Source organism: Durio zibethinus, chromosome 26, assembly GCF_047325235.1.
Source record: "Durio zibethinus cultivar Kanyao isolate XHJ-2024 chromosome 26, ASM4732523v1, whole genome shotgun sequence".
Classification (NCBI taxonomy): Eukaryota; Viridiplantae; Streptophyta; class Magnoliopsida; order Malvales; family Malvaceae; genus Durio; species Durio zibethinus.
This window is the reverse complement of record NC_143187.1, coordinates 13810314-13826712: the sequence shown is the minus strand read 5'-3', so window position 1 is coordinate 13826712 and position 16399 is coordinate 13810314. Positions and strand designations below refer to the sequence as shown.

Sequence of the window (16399 nt, the reverse complement as noted above, 5' to 3'; positions counted from 1 at the left end):
TGATACTCTATATAAGGTTGAGATGGTACAACTAGTGGACCTATGCAGTTACCGTAGTAGATACACCCCAAATCAAATGTGTAAATACCATAGTAGGGCTCCGAGTCGTTCTATTAATACTTGTAAATAATTCCATGAAGATGTATAGAAACTAATTGACTCATACCAGATTGAATTGTACGAGGTAAGATAAGTTTTAAAAGATGTTGAATTGTCTATAATTAATAAGTCAAAATGAGTGCCAAAGTCATTAGCCCATGAATACTTCTTATGTAAAAGTTACAAAAAAAATCATTAGAATATTCTTATAGATCTTTAAAACTTGTTAATACTATGGATGTGAGATCTAAATTATATTGACCAGATTTTAGTGGAATCATGATAAGCCAGATTGTCAATAAAAGTTGGTATTTTGGAGCTAAGCTAGGCAAAAATTTGTAAGGAATAAAGTAACCTCCAACAATAATACACAATAGCAAAAGATTGCGCCTAAGGTATAAATTTGAAGAATGAAGGATAACGAGGATGTAAAATAATTGAAAATAAAGAAGGATGGTGAGGAATATGTTGATGATTATTCCACATCTATATGAAAATTTTAGGCCATGACGATATATGTATCCAGGAGCAGAGTTAACAACTGAAAAGGAATTAAACTTGAGAGAAGCTTTCGCTGAGATGACTATCTAGATGATAGGCAAAGAAGCCTAAGAGGATGAAGTGTTAGTCCATCCATGTTTTCCAAGCTTTGAACTAAAAAATTGAAGTGTTATCAAGATGCCTGCTATACTTGATACCTTTTCAATGTAATTATAATTCTTAATTGCTTGTGCCCAAAAGCATTAGGACAGTCTTTTTTGTATTAGTTGTTATCTCAATAAAAGAATAAGAGTAGTATTTTTGTTCATTTTTTTTATTTTTATTTTTTGTTCTTTTAATTAAAGCTTTTTGTCAATACCTTTCATTTCACTTAATTTCAAGTCTTCAAATAAATGTGAAGATAATTACGATAATAATTAAGGATTTAATTTTAAAAACTCAATTAATGTTGATGAACTTGACATTGAAGATGACTCTAAAAAATACATTTTGCCTCAAAATCTAATGAGATTGATTGAATAGGAGAATAAATCTATTGAACCTTATCAAAAAATCACTAAAATGATAAATTTAGGGGATGATGAGAACACGAAAGAGGTTAAGGTTGGCATATCGTTTCCACATACTGATAGACAAAGGTTAAAGAATTTACTCTAAGAATTTGTAGATATGTTCACTTAGTTTTACTGGGATATGCTTGGGCTTAGCATTAAGATAATATAGCATAGACTACCCTTGTAGCTTGAATGTAAGCTTATTCAACAAAAGTTAAGAAGAATGAAGTTTAAGATGCTGTTGAAGATTAAAGAAGAAGTAAAGAAATAGTTTAATACAAACTTTCTATATGTGACCAAATATCTTAAATGGGTAGCTAATATAATAAGTAAAAAAGCAGTTTGATGTAGACTTTTTGCAAGTGACCAAATATCTTTAATGGGTAGTTAATATAGTATATGTTTCTAAAAAAGACAGAAAGGTATGAATATGTGTAGATTACCACCATTTGAACAAGGCTAGCTCAAAGGATAATTTTTCTGTCTCATATTGATACATTAGTCGATAATATGACTCAACATTTTGTATTCTCTTTTATAAATGGATTTTTTGGTTATAAATAGATAAAGATTACCCAAGATGACATGTAGAAAGCTATATTCATAACTATGTGGGGTATATTTTGTTATAAGGTTATGCCCTTTGGATTGAAAAATGCTTGGGCAACTTATCAATAGGCTATGGTGATGCACTTTTATAACATGATGCACAAGAAGATTAAAGTATATATGGATGATATTATCACAAAATCTTGTGAAGGAGAAGATCATGTAGCTAACCTCAAAAAGTTGTTTAAGAGGTTACGAAAGTTTCAGCTCATGCTAAATCCATCCAAATGCACTTTTGAAGCTAAGTCAAGAAAATTGTTAGGCTTCGTCATTAGTGAAAAAAGAATTAAAGTTGACCCAAATAAAATACGGGCCATCTAAAATTTATCTCCTCTAAGCACGTTGAAAGAAGTTTGAGGCTTTTTAGGCTAATTAAATTATATTTCTCGATTCATTTCTTAACTTACCTCTAAATGCAATCCCATCTTTAAGCTCTTTTGAAAGAATAATCTTAGTGAATGGAATGAAGAATATGAAGAGGCTCTTGATAAGGTTAAATAGTACCTATCAAATTTTCTAGTACTAGTACCACCTGTTCTAATAAGATTATTAATTCTGTATTTGACTGTACATAAAAAGTTAATAGAATGTGTGTTAGGACAATAAGATAAGTTTGGTAGAAAGAAAAAGCTATTTACTACTTGAGTAAGAAATTCATAGAATATAAGTCCAAGTATTCATCGTTGGAGATAATATGTTATGCTTTGGCTTGGATTGCTAGCGAATTCAAGTAGTACATGCTTTATCATATCACTTGGCTCATAGCTAAATTGGACCCAATTAAGTACATATTTGAGAAACCATTATTATTTGAAAAGGATTGCAAGATGACAAGTAATGCTTTCAGAGTATAATATTGTATACGTAAGCTAAAAAGAAATTAAAAAAAGTGCTATAGCAAAATTTCTTGTAGATCGTGCTACTGAAAGCTATGGACAATAAAACTTGATTTTTCGGATGAAAAATTAATGTCATTTTTAAGTTAGAGGAAGAAGGTGAGAAGTTATGGAAAATGTATTTCGATTGGGCTGTTAATGCCTTGGGATATAGAATTGGGGCAATTTTGACATCTTTTGAGGGATGTGATTATCTTGTTATGACAAGGTTGAGCTTTAATTGCATCAATAATGTGACAAAATATGAGGCCAGTGCCATAGGTTTACAAGCTTCTTTGGACAGAAAGATTAAAGTATTAAAGGTGTTCGAAGATTCATTTTTTGTTATTTATCATTTGGAAGGAGAATGAGAGACAAGAGATTCGATGCTTATCTTATATCATAAGTATATATCAAAGTTATGTAAACAATTTGAAGAAGTCCAATTCAAACATTTACCTTGTGAAAAAAATTAGATTGTAAATGCTTTGGCTACTATGGCTGTGATGATTCAGGTTGATAATAAACATTGAAATTCAACCCATTAAGTTAGATGTCAAAGATATGTCGATACATTACACCAAAGTGAAAGAGGAAGAAAATGGAAAACCTTAGTTTTTTGACATCTGCAATACTTAAGGAATCAGTTATATCTAAATCAAGTAACAAAGAATGATAAAAGAGTCATGAACAAATTGTCTATGGGTTTCTTTCTCGATGGTGATGTCCTTTACAAAAGAAGTAAAAATCATGTGTTATTGCGATGTGTAAATGTAGCTAAAATAAAGACGATTATTAAGGATGTGCATGATAAGATATGTGAAGCACATGCAAATGGACACATGATGGCAAGACATATTATAGGAGTTGGGTATTATTGGTTAACAATGAAAAGTGATAACATTGATTATACTTAAAAATATCATAAATGTTAAATTTATATTGACAAGATCCATGCTTCGCCTATTGTTTTACATGTTTTGGCACCACCTTTGCCATTATTTATGTAAGGCATGGATGTCATTGGTTACATTACTCCAAAAGCATTAAATTGGAATAGATTCATTTTTGTGATGATCGATTACTTCACAAAATGGATGGAGGTTACTTTTTATGCAAATATGACACGATCAGTAGTTTGTAAGTTTATCAAGAGGAAAATAATTTACAAATATGGACTTTCAAAGAGGATTACCTCAGATAATGATAAGAACTTAAATAATAAAATAATGAAAAAGATATATGCTTAGTTCAAATTTAAGCACCATAATTTGGCACTATACCGTCCAAAGATGAATGGGGTAGTAAAAGCTACGAATAAAAATATCAAAACGATTTTAGAGAAAATGACTGAGATATATAGAGATTGGTATGAAAAATTACCTTTTGCTTTTCATGCCTATTGGACGTCAGTACGCACCTCTACTAAGGCAACCATTTTCTTTAGTTTATACGATGGAGGCTGTATTACTAGTAGAAGTAAAAATTTTATCTTTAAAAATTTTAAGGGAAGTGAGATTAAAGGAAATTGAATGGATTCAAGACCGTTATGAGTAACTAAACTTCATTGAAGAAAAAAAGTTTGGCAGCTTTATGTCATGGCCAATTATATTAGAGAAGAATGATAAGAGTTCATGATAAAAAAGTTTGACCTCATCGATTTTGAAAATGAGAGTTAGTGTTGAGAAGAATTTTCTAGGGTCAGCATGATAACAGAGGAAAGTGACCTCGAATTAAGAAAGGCTATATATAGTGAAAAGCCTTTTTTAGGTTGAGCATTAATCTTAATAGAGATATATGGAGATGATCTTTCGAATCCTATAAATTTTGATGCTGTGAAGAAATACCTTGCTTAAAAAAAAAGAAAAAAAAAAGAGAGACTTTAAATCTAAAACTCAAAAGGGTGTTTGAACTAAATAGAGGTTTATTTAAGTTGAAAACCTACAAAAATCACTTGGATAAGGAAAGTACAACATCATTTGGAGGTTGCACGAACATGAGAGATAGTATATTTTAAAAAGCTATGAAATGTTAAAGGTATGGTATGGTTAAGTCTTTGGAAAGAATCTAAGATATGTTGTCATAATTATTTGAGTGTTTAATAGCTATCATTGTTTACCTTTACCATATCCAACTGACAAAATTATCCCAAATAGCCATCATTTGTAATCTAGCTTCTTTTTCAAATAAATATATTCATTTCATTTTCTATATCTCATTTTTAATCCTTGCTTTTTCTCTTTTAAATGCTTTGCAATGAATAGAAGGAATGTATGATTGGCATTTCATATGTCTTGAAATTGGTTATTGATAATTGAATAATATCATGGAAGATTGCACATTACTTTGGGGAGGTTGAAAAAAATAAAGGCTAAAGATGAAACCTTCAAAGCCTAATAAGACAGTGATTCTCGAAAAAAGGGAAAGAAAATTATCTTAAAAAGGAAATGAGCACCCATTTTGAGTAATGAAGAATGGAGTTGATTTTGTTCCTATTGTTGCAAACTTGAAGAATTTAGAATTAAAAAGAAAGTGTCTTGAGAATCTGTGTACCATAATTAAAAATTAATTAATTATCATTTGCACTACATACATTGCATATAAAGATATCCATTCCATTTATCTAGAGCAGGGATGTCGCAAGGTCCAACATGGAGAATGCGAATGCAAAGATATCAAATTCTAAATAAAGGAAAAATTTTTTGAGGTAAGATTTTTTTAATCTTTAAAGAAAAAGCTTTTCACAATCTTTGAACCTCTGGTTAGAGGAACATACTTTTTGAGCATTTGATTAGAAGATTTTATTTAAAGTCATTTAGCTGTTGTATAGAGGAGCTAATTTTTTAATTTAAAATTGTTTAGCCTCTGTATAAAAGATCACATTTCTTAATTTAAAGTTGTTTAGCTTCTGTATAAAAAAACCCATTTCTTAAAGTTGTTTGCCTTTATATAGAGGAGCCTAATTTTATTTCTTAATTTGTTTGCCTTTGTATAGATGAGTTAATTTTATTGAACCTCTGCTTAGAAGAGCTATTTGGAATTTGTAAGCTTTATGCCTTTATTTAGAGGAGTTCTTTAAAAATCTTTCAAAAATTGCATGCCCTGTTTAAAGGATTTTTTTAAATTGCTTAAGTTAAATCAGACGTAATGGTTGTCTATATCTTTATATCATTTTTGTTTCATAATAATATACAAAGAGAGACAATTGTAGACATCTCATTTCACTTAGGGTTTTAAATCGAGTGATCAAGATGTTTAGCTCGTTTGAGTTAGAGTTGTTTGGATTATTAGGCCTTTGAAATGCTTATTGAATTTTTTGATTTTAAATGAATTTATGCAATTAGTATTTAGGCTTTAATACCCAATAGACAGTTTTGATTATGTGTGGGCTACAAGCCCAATAGATGATTTGGCCTATTTTTATGTGTACTCGGGCCTTAGCCTTGTAATAAGGTTTATTAATCGTTTTGTTTTATTTTATAAACACAAAAAAAGGGAAAGGAAAGAAAATAATAAAAAAAATTCTCGAAAATCCCCAACAAGAATTGTGAATTTGGTAATAATAGCAGAATGATTTTTGAGATTTTCGTTCTTAATTTGCATGGAATAAGAAAGTCACAGGAAATTGAACAACAATCAAATCACAGAATATCAAGGCTAAATTGATTTTTAGCCCAAATTTAAAGGGTTGAGCCCTTGTGTATAGATGGGTTTTAACACAAATAAGGGGATGATACAAAAAAAAGGTTCTTAGCATTAAAAGTTTTTTTAATCGATTTGGTTTTTTGGATTTTTGTTTTTGAATTTGGTTTTTTAATATTTCATTCTTCATTCAATTGGTTTTTTTCAAGATTATTTGAGAATTTCTAAGCAGAGGTTCAAGGTTTGGTAGCGTTTTTGGATTTTTTGGAAAATTGTTTGGTTTTTTTGCTAATAATAGAAGATTCTGGCAATTGGAATATGAAATTTTTTCTTTTTTTTGAAAAACTCCACGATGTTCTAGGTTTATGAGTTTGGTTGGTTGAAGTTATAGAGAGGAATAAAAAAAATCAATTTTAGGGAAAGAGGGAAAAATTCAAATCTGAAGGAAAAAAGAAAAAATTTAACTCTTATGGCCATCAAAATACATTGTTTAACTTACCTAAGGGATCGATGTGTTTTTTAAAGAGTGACTTGATACTTGCATGACTCATTCCTGACCCCAACCTCCTTCTACCTTGAACTGAGCTGTGATCCCAATTAAGTGCCAAGCTGCCTAAACTGATCTGTGCCTGAAGTTGAGTTGTGCTTCTCAATTGTCTAGCTAGGCCGATTGCAGGTATTTTTTATGTTTATTTTATTTATTTATTTATTATTTTTAATATACTTTTAGAAAAACATTTTAAAAAAACCCTTACAAACATATTGGAAAGCAATCATTTTAAAAAATAGGATTTTAACAACATATTGAAAAACTTTATAAATTTGTTTTTAATTTAAAAAATAAAAGAATAAAAATAAAAAGTTTTACCAATCGATTGAAACGCCAATATTTCTTTTTCAAAATGGGGTTTTATGAATATTTTGAAAAGCCTTATAATATTTTTTTATAATTTCTTAAAAAATCACGTTTAAATAAATAAATAAAATAATAAAATCATATTTCTTGTTTTTTTCTATAAAATCATATCAACATATTAAACGATAATTTTGGACAAAAAATCTTATCAATATATTAGAAAATATTTTTGGCTATAAACTTGATTTATAGAAATTTACTTCTGTAAGTAAAATTAAATAAATCTGATAACAGAGCTTTTTTAAAGTGTGACAAATAGTTTTTTGAATACTTTTGAGGTAAGAAAGTATTTTTAAATTATTACCAACATATTAAAGTAATTTAAGGAAAAATTTCAACATTAAATTTATTTGGTAAATTATAAATATATTTTAAGACTTGGAGACTTAAAATCAAATTGTTATCATTTTTTGGATGAGTGCTCTGAGGGTATTATAATTTTTCTCACACATAATCATATTCTCAAACTTAAACTTTAGTTTTGTGAATTAAAATTTATTATTTAAAGATACTTAAGTCAATCTTATAATTTTTTTTTAAATAAAATAGATTCAATCAAGTGATCAATCATATCTAAATAAAAAAAAAAATCAATGATGACTTCTAAAGTTTATATCTAATAATAGGTCAATGGATCTATATATTTTGATAATAAAATTTGCTTAATGATGCACCGAAATTCAAAATATTATTTTAGACAAAAAAAATCCGACTCTTCCTAATATTTTCTTTCCCTTCTTTTAATTTGATAATAATAAAATAAGTAACTCTAGGATTGAATTGAAGAGTTATAAATGCAGAAGTCAATTTTGCCCTCTCGTAATTGTTGCAAGGCGGGCCGGCAGCATCCCTGTATGTACCATATAGCAAAGTTTGGCAATTCACGGCTGTTGGTTGTGGGCCTGAAGCCATTTTTGGGCATTCTGAATAGCATTTATAAGATGGCCGACCATAAAGCCCAATAACAATGTCTGTGTAATATAGGCCCAAGAACCATGTTTTCCAGTTATCTGGAGGAGTTTTCGTAGTACGAGGGAAAAGGAAAAAGCAGTAGACTCGACGACCAGCAGGGGAAGAGGGAGAAGAGAAAAGGAACGAGGGTTGAAGCCCTTTTCTATTGTTTCGGTGGTACGTTCGTTTTCATTGTTTAACCATTTTGTTATGTAAGTTTCTATTTATTCACCAACAGTTTGTTGACGTTTTAATATTTGCGGTTTCTCTTGTTTTCTCCTCACTTTCACTGTAACTTGAAACGGAAATCTTGTGAAAATTTTCCATTTTATAAGATATATACGTTAGCTCAAGCGGGTAGCTTCAAAATTAGTTGTTTGTATATTGTTATCTGGAATGAGCCGTTTTAATTATTGTTTAACTCTTGTTTCTTGAAGGGTTTAAGCTGTTAGCTTTTGGGTGAGTCTAGGATTGCAGTGACATTGATTCTACTTGCATATATTTCAAATTCATTGTATATAATGACTTCCATACCATCAAAAAACATGTGGATAAGGAGGCAGCAATGTCCATGTGGGGACTGGAAATGTTATGTAACATATGAAGGCGATGCTGAAACATCAATAACATCCCAGATGGTAAAAGCTGAATCATCTCAGTCCGAATCCATGGTTGCTCCTTATGTTGGAATGGTGTTTAAGACCGATGAGGATGCCTTCGAGTATTATGGGAATTTTGCTAGGAAAAATGGGTTTTCAATTAGAAAAGAGAGGTCTAGATTGAGCCCCCAATTGGGTATTTATAAGCGTGATTTTGTTTGCTATCGTTCTGGGTTTGCACCTGTGAGGAAAAAGCCTTCTGGGGAACACCATAGGGATAGGAAATCTGTACGGTGTGGATGTGATGCAAAGATGTATTTGTCAAAGGAGGTAATAGATGGAGTTTCTCAATGGTTTGTTGTACAATTTAGCAATGTTCATAATCATGAACTTTTAGAAGATGACCAAGTTCGTCTCTTGCCTGCATATAGGAAGATTCATGAGGCAGATCAAGAGAGAATTTTACTACTTTCAAAAGCTGGGTTTCCCATACATCGTATAGTGAAGGTTTTGGAGTTGGAAAAGGGCATTCAAGGTGGTCAATTGCCTTTTTTGGAGAGAGATGTTAGGAATTTTGTTCAAAACCGGAAGAAAGTGGTTCAAGAAAATGATGCTTTGCTCAATGAGAAAAGAGAAAATGATACAATGGAACTTCTTGAGGCATGTAAGGCAACAAAAGAGGCAGATCAAGACTTTGTTTATGATTTTACAGTAGATCAGAATGATAAGGTTGAGAACATTGCTTGGTCGTATGGTGATGCTGTTAATTCATATGCCATATTTGGTGATGTCATTTATTTTGACACCACTTATAGATCAATTACATATGATATGCTTTTTGGGGCATGGATTGGAATTGACAACAATGGCCGACCGATTTTCTTTGGTTGTGTTTTATTGCTGGATGAAACACTGCGCTCCTTTGCATGGGCTTTGCAGGTTTACTGCTATAATTCTCTGTGTATTAAGTAGGGTTTTGAGTATCTTCTTCTTTACAATTTTACGTTTTCCCTTTTGGTGCAGATGCTTATCCGCTTCATGAAAGGGAGATGTCCACAGACAATTTTAACCGATCTTGATCCAGGGCTTAGAGATGCTATAAGAAGTGAATTACCAACCGCTAAACATGTTACGTCTATATGGAGCATACTTCCCAAGGTATCTAGCTGGTTCTCTCTTCAGCTCGGATCTCAGTATTCAGAATTTAAATCCGAGTTTGATGCATTATATCATCTGGAGAGTACTGAGGATTTTGAACTACGATGGAATCAAATGGTTTCCATATTTGGACTTGGGTCAGATAAACACATTGCTTTACTTTACTCTCTTCGTACATCTTGGGCGCTATCATATGTGAGAGGCTATTTTCTTGCTCGAATTGCGACGGCAGCCTATTCAAAGTCTGTAGATGCATTCTTGGAAGGGATCTTCATTACTCAGTCATGTTTACGCCGATTTTTTGAGCAGGTATGTCAATTACAAATGCTTTCTTGTAATCACTGAGCTGTTTTTTCCATTTTATATGTTGATTGTTATTTATTTGATTGGAACTTTTTCAGGTTGGTGTTGCAGCCAATTTACAAAACCAGCGACATCCAGAAGTGCAGTATTTGCATATGAAAACATGCTTACCTGTTGAAGAGCATGCACGGCAAATTCTTACACCCTTTGCCTTCAATGCTCTACAACATGAATTAATAGCGAGCATGCAGTATGCTGCACATGCTGCATCAGAAATGGCTAATGGATCATATCTTGTACGTCATTTCAGAAAGATTGATGGGGAAAGTCTTGTTATATGGATTCCAGAAGATGAACAGATTCACTGTTCATGTAAGGAGTTTGAATCTTCTGGGATATTATGCAGACATGCTCTTCGTGTATTTATAGATAAGAACTACTTTCAACTTCCTGAAAAATATTTTCTAAGTAGATGGCGAAGAGAAAGCTCTCTGATGTTTTATGATGATCATTCTGTTCATGATAATGATGATGAATGGTTTCAAGAATTCCAGTCCTTAACCGAAACTCTATTTACAGAATCAACCATTACAAAAGAGCGCTCTGATTACATTCGTAGAGAGCTGACAAAGGAGCTCACAAGACTTCTCAATGAGGTTCGAGATATGCCAGAGAGTGATGGAGCTCCCATGGAATTTATGCTTTCCCCTACTGGTTAATCGTGGAGTGGTTCAAGCTGCTCTCCAGAGTAAATGGAAACACTGGATACTTCATTAACGAAAGTGATAACCAATTAAAAGAAACTGTACCATCAAGCTGATCTTGTCACTGTCGGTGTGCATTCAATTTCTATACGCAAGTGGGAATTTTCTATTTTGAGAATGAATGATAATCAGAAATAGATGCTGGAGAATATATTGTTGGCTGGCTATTGACAAATCATCATAATTTCCTTCATGAAGGACATTGCAAAGAATGTAGATTGGCAAACAAGGATGTGAATTTACATAAGGTAGCCTGCAATGTGGGTTAGTGTTTTCTGCAGCTCTCGCCATCCATCATGAAAACAATAAAGCAAAGTAATGTATCGAACATACTCTGCTGCTGTCTTTTCATTTGTCTTATTTGCTTTTTTTATCAGTTATGTTATATTGGTGACAAAACAATAAGATTTGTAAGGATGATAGTTGAATATGCATTCAGATCATTCTGAATCAATTGGAAGATGTATTATTTCTACGTTTCTGAAAGTAGTAATAAGATTTTTCTTTTCCTTCCTCCCCTTTATTCTGCCTTAACTGAGTGTTGATTTCATTTGTTGAGCAATTGAAGATCAGTCTAGAATCCTGTGACCTTTAAATTGGCTTGCCAAACTACGAGATGTAAGATCCTAGTAACAATTGTGGCGATGTGCATTGTGAGCTAGGAATGCAATGGTGGTTCTTAACTCCAAGGATATCATAATAAATCCATACCAGAAATGTTTAATAAATTACTGTTTTCCGTTTGCATCCTGGAGCTTTAATCCAGGTGATAGGATTCCACTATATAAATGAAGATTAATATGCATAGTATATAGAGATTTGTTGGTGTCAAGATCATGCTGGATTGAAGTTTGCTTAGCTATGCCATCTTACTGGATGAGGCATTTTCTTCCTTTCTAGGCTCTATTCTTAGTGGGATACAAAATGTATTTATATTTCCTGGTTGAATATGTTGCAGGACCACAGATGGGGATACTAATCTTCCCATGCATTTCTAAGTGATAAAGCCGTTGGAAGTTGGGTTATAATGTTCTATACAATCTTGTCACTGTTTTCGTCCTAGGCGGCTTCAGGAGAATATTGACAAATGTACACAACGTGAGAGTTCTCAGTCTTTTGTTTAATCTTTTTTTTTTCTTTAAATTTCCTTTATTTCCCACTGGTGGATGATTTTGTTGTTTTCTCTGTGAATTATGCAGTTACTCTTGGCACTGCTTTGACGTGAAATTTTGCTAATGCAGCCAGTTGCAAGGATAATCTCCCTGCGTGATGATTGAAAGGCAGGATCGTCATGCCACCTTTATATTTTGATTTCTCCTAGTGGTTTGCTTTCGACTTGACCTGAATAATATTCTTGGATCTGCACAATTGAGAAGCCTACAATTTTGCATTATCTAGACCCACATCACATGCCTTCCGTGGAGATGAACAGGCTAGGTATGGCAAAATTGTACTGATTTTGGTACTATAGGAAATTATGCATTCTTTTGCGAGAAAAAAAGCTGGTTGGTTTGATTGTTAAACTGTTCCATACTGGAATTATTGATAATTATTTGGACTCACTTTTTTTGTCTCCACTTGCGGACAAATGAAATAAGTTTGCTGTAGTTGCAATGATGCCACTGTGGGATCCTTCTGAACATCTACCTCCCTCCCTCCATAGCTGGTCTGCCTTTGCAGGTATGAATTTGAGATGATTAATTTAATTTGATCTGGAGGCACAAGGGTCCCTCTGCTGACTGCTGACATTGTCCACGACATTTATTGCTCGTAAATAACACTAATGGAATGAAAATGAAAGGTGCATGTATTTCCAGCCACATGAGTGTCGGAACCCCATCGAAGGGAGTTTTTTGTTTTTTTTGGGTAACTGTACAAAGTGGTCCATGACAAATGGGCAAAACTGATCGTTATCATCTATCAAACGAGAAGAGTATATGATTTAATTATCTTTTGTTCTCACATGTGATATATATCAACTCAATAAACTCAAAAACTTCCTGCTCTTGATATTTTTGGTGTACATGGGCTGCTAGCTAGTGCTTTTATGTTTTAAATGCATTTAATTAAATATTAATTTTCTTCTAGTATTAGTCTGAAATCTTGTGATGGCCGTACAAGCTTTGTGTTTATGCGGGTATGACCAATATATGGCTCACCTCACCTGGGAATCGGATCATCTACAGTCTCTTTTCTTTGAAACCATTGTTATGAGTATCAACTTGTGGCAGGCATGCTCCGCAGCAAGAAAATGGACACGTGGAAAGTTGTGTCAGCTTCATTTGGTGTTATTTTTCGGTCTTTATAATGAAATCATGATATGCTACCGATTAAAGAAAACCAATTGTTTTTCCTTTATGTTTTTGAATTTTTCGTAAGAATTGGATCTAAGATTTCTTTTAGTCAATTTCATTGAAATTTCAGTGAAATCTTTTGTGGGTCTTACCAAATCATGTGGTAATTAAAGTCTCATTAATATCTCATCTCATCACGTTTCATTTATTTCTTTACTACTATTTTGTGTCCTCTGCCTGCGTTGCCTGAAGATATTGGAGGGCTTGTCTCCCGGAAAGGTTGTTTGCGGACATATGACTCAAAGGAGACTTGCCAGGCAGGCGCAGCTGCTATTGCCACCAAAAACTTTTCATCAAGAGAAATAGCCGGTGAAGATTTCATCGCTTTATCGTTTACAACAGCTATTATTTTCACTGCAGAATGTAAAAGAGGAGCAGAAAATATCCAAATTTGAAGTTTTTACACACCGTACTCGCCACTTCAACTAGGTTTTTAAGTGGCCAATCAGTTCTCTATTGATATTTATGAGACCGACTGAGTGAAATGGTTTCTTAATTTCTTTGGAGGTAGTTGAAAAGGAGAGAGATGATTTATATCTATCTAGGAGACTGATTTCAAAAGATGAGATTGAGCTTATACTAATTATATAATGTATAATACTTTGCCAGAATTGGTGGAATTAAAGTAATGAATTGATTAGTACATAATGATATTCAATCTGAAAATAGATATCTTGGATTGGACGAGAGTTAGCTTTTGCATGATCAGCAGCATCTTATTAGTATGACCTAAGTGTTGGAATATCAAATCTGTGACTATATAGCTAGAGTATTAAATAAACAAACTTATTAGTATAACCTAAGTGTTGGGTTTTTATACATAAGCTAAGTATATATCCTGGGCTGGCTACTCCATTCTAGCCTCTTCCGCTAACCTCTGCAATATTTAACCACAATTCCATTCTTTCAAAGCACAACGTATGGGACTGGACCTGAAGATATCTTCTGTTTCACATTCTTCTCTTAGTTTTTTTGATCCCTTGTTCAGACCAAATTGCAGTCTTAGTGCAAAATTTTTTTTATACATAAGAGGAGGTAGCATGAAAATAAAATAAAAAATTGTAAGTATTATAATTCGAATTTCAGTTTCGTTAGATAATCATCTTTTAAAAATATTATGCAATTCAACCGAGATAAGCTTTAGGTTGTCTTACTATAATTTCAAGTAAAAAGAACAAAGAGAAACTGAAACCATGGCAAAGTAACATTAAAGAGAAAAACTACATGTATCGGAAGGGCACCAAAAGCCTAGAAATATTTAAGTAACTACATATAACATAAGAGGCTGAGAGCTTTTGGCCAGCTCAAAGAGGCCAAAGCACAGTAGCAGATAATCTTTTTTTTCTTCAAATATATATTAACTACACTGCAATCAGATGTTGTTGTTGAGCTTCAATCCTGATTTCTTCCTTCATTTTCCTTATAAATTCTTCGAATTTTCTGTTTAAGTCTTCTGTGCTTGTTACCTCTTCATTTGCTCCAACTTCTGCTTCTACACCTTCTTGTTGCTCTTCTTGCTTCACAAAACACCCACTTTCTCCTACGTCATCTTCTACAATCACAGCAACTTCGCTTTCCCTTTCTTCTTCCTCTTCTTCTTCTTCTTCTTCTTCTTCTTCTTCTTCTTCTTCTTCTTCTCTACCTAAAGTCCTGTTCTCCTTGCTCTTCAACTTCATTTCTGTATTCCGGTTCTTCTTCTTCAGCTCCTAGAGGTACATACATGATCATAATGATCACCATCGACCTCATCGGTAACTGAAGCTTTCCTGTGGATTAAGTTTGTCGACGATATCGATATCTGGGAACCAAGATCAGACTCTGACGGTGAAGAGCCGGTAGACACCGAGCTCTTGACTAGAAATGTTAGGATTCCATTGCAGATGAGGAACATGTACTTCCTCTCAAGGGTGTGGGTGAAGAGTGAGAAAAGGAAGGTGGAGAAGTAAACATTGAAGGAATGGGGAAACAAGGAGAAGCCTGAAGAGTGGCAAAGGAAAATCGACAATAAGGCAACTGATACAACAAGCTGCAAAGTATTTTTAAGGAAGTGGTATGATCTGTGGTATTTGCCAACAGCTTGGAGCTTGATCTGCTCCTCATATTCATCCATAATGAATATGTTGTTTATAATTATATGTATATATATATATATATGTGTGTGTGTGTGTGTGTGTGTGAGAGCAAAATGAAAGATCAGGTCCTAGTTAGGAGAAACACTGTGTGCTTGGTTCGATTTGCTTCAACTTTAAAGGGTCTTGGCTGTTGAGGAGTGAACAAGAAGGATCTCTTTCTTTTTATAGTAGTCCTAAATTTGCTTGGGCATTGATGAACTTCCAAAAATAGGCATGTTGATTGGCCGGCAACGACATTAATATATGATGGAACTTCATTAATTTTCAACATTTGTGGGCAGCATAGTGTACAATATTTCAGTCAAACCTTAATAGAAGATTAAAGGCATCAAATCAAATGTATAACTGGAAGATTTGCTGTAAGTGTAAATTATCAGAATCTGCTTTCTTTTTTTTGAAGCTTCTAGCAGCTGTCACCACCAGGTTACATACGTATCCACTACTACAGGCAAAAGGCAGTTGTCAGAAACTCTGAATAACTTCACATGTTATCCACTTATAACTTGAAGGCAGGTCCAGAAAGTTTTGTGCAGATTTCTAAGCATTCTGTGGACCCTAGAAGAGGCTATATTATTAGTCAATTCAATATTATTTTAAGGGTCCACCTTTAAATTTAATGATTCAAAGCCCTCTCCCTCGCCTGCCTCTCAAAATTGTCGAAAGGAGCTGTATCTAGACGATGGATATCCCACCAGAAATGTTTTCTTAATCATTTTAATGTATTTTTTTCCCATAGTTCAATTCAACATGATTTAGGGCAGCAATCAAAATCATTTGGGGATTATTTTTATCCCGGAATATATATATATATATCAATTTATTCATTTGAATAAATAGTAATATGTAAAATTAAAAATAATATTAAATATAAAATTAATTATTATAGTGATAAAATTAAAATTAATTGTAATATATTTATTTAAATGTAAAAATAACAGTAAA

The 16399-nt window shown here is 32.8% G+C and overlaps 2 protein-coding genes across 8 annotated transcripts; one reads left to right on the top strand and one right to left on the bottom strand.

Moving 5' to 3' along the window:
* The first annotated feature begins 8229 nt into the window (after positions 1 to 8229).
* Positions 8230 to 13046, top strand: LOC111275280 (putative protein FAR1-RELATED SEQUENCE 10). Of its 7 annotated transcripts, XR_016334179.1 has the most exons (7): positions 8230 to 8324; positions 8585 to 9685; positions 9770 to 10213; positions 10306 to 11286; positions 11930 to 12069; positions 12171 to 12408; positions 12570 to 13046. XR_016334179.1 is itself a non-coding variant. In XM_089755482.1 (4 exons), the coding sequence occupies exons 2-4, from the start codon at positions 8669 to 8671 to the stop codon at positions 10924 to 10926; spliced, it is 2082 nt and encodes a 693-aa protein (XP_089611608.1). In that variant the 5' UTR covers positions 8230 to 8324; positions 8585 to 8668; the 3' UTR covers positions 10927 to 11488. The 7 variants fall into 7 exon arrangements, 2 of the variants coding, with proteins under 2 accessions (XP_089611608.1, XP_022716242.2); XR_016334180.1 differs by having other exon boundaries at positions 12213 to 13046; XR_016334178.1 differs by having other exon boundaries at positions 12171 to 13046.
* Positions 13047 to 14507: 1461 nt separating this feature from the next.
* Positions 14508 to 16169, bottom strand: LOC111274066 (uncharacterized). The gene is given in 2 exon segments (XM_022858720.2): positions 14508 to 15024; positions 15027 to 16169. Coding segments are annotated over 2 exon segments (747 nt in total). The 5' UTR covers positions 15436 to 16169; the 3' UTR covers positions 14508 to 14686.
* Between the last annotated feature and the right edge of the window lie 230 nt (positions 16170 to 16399).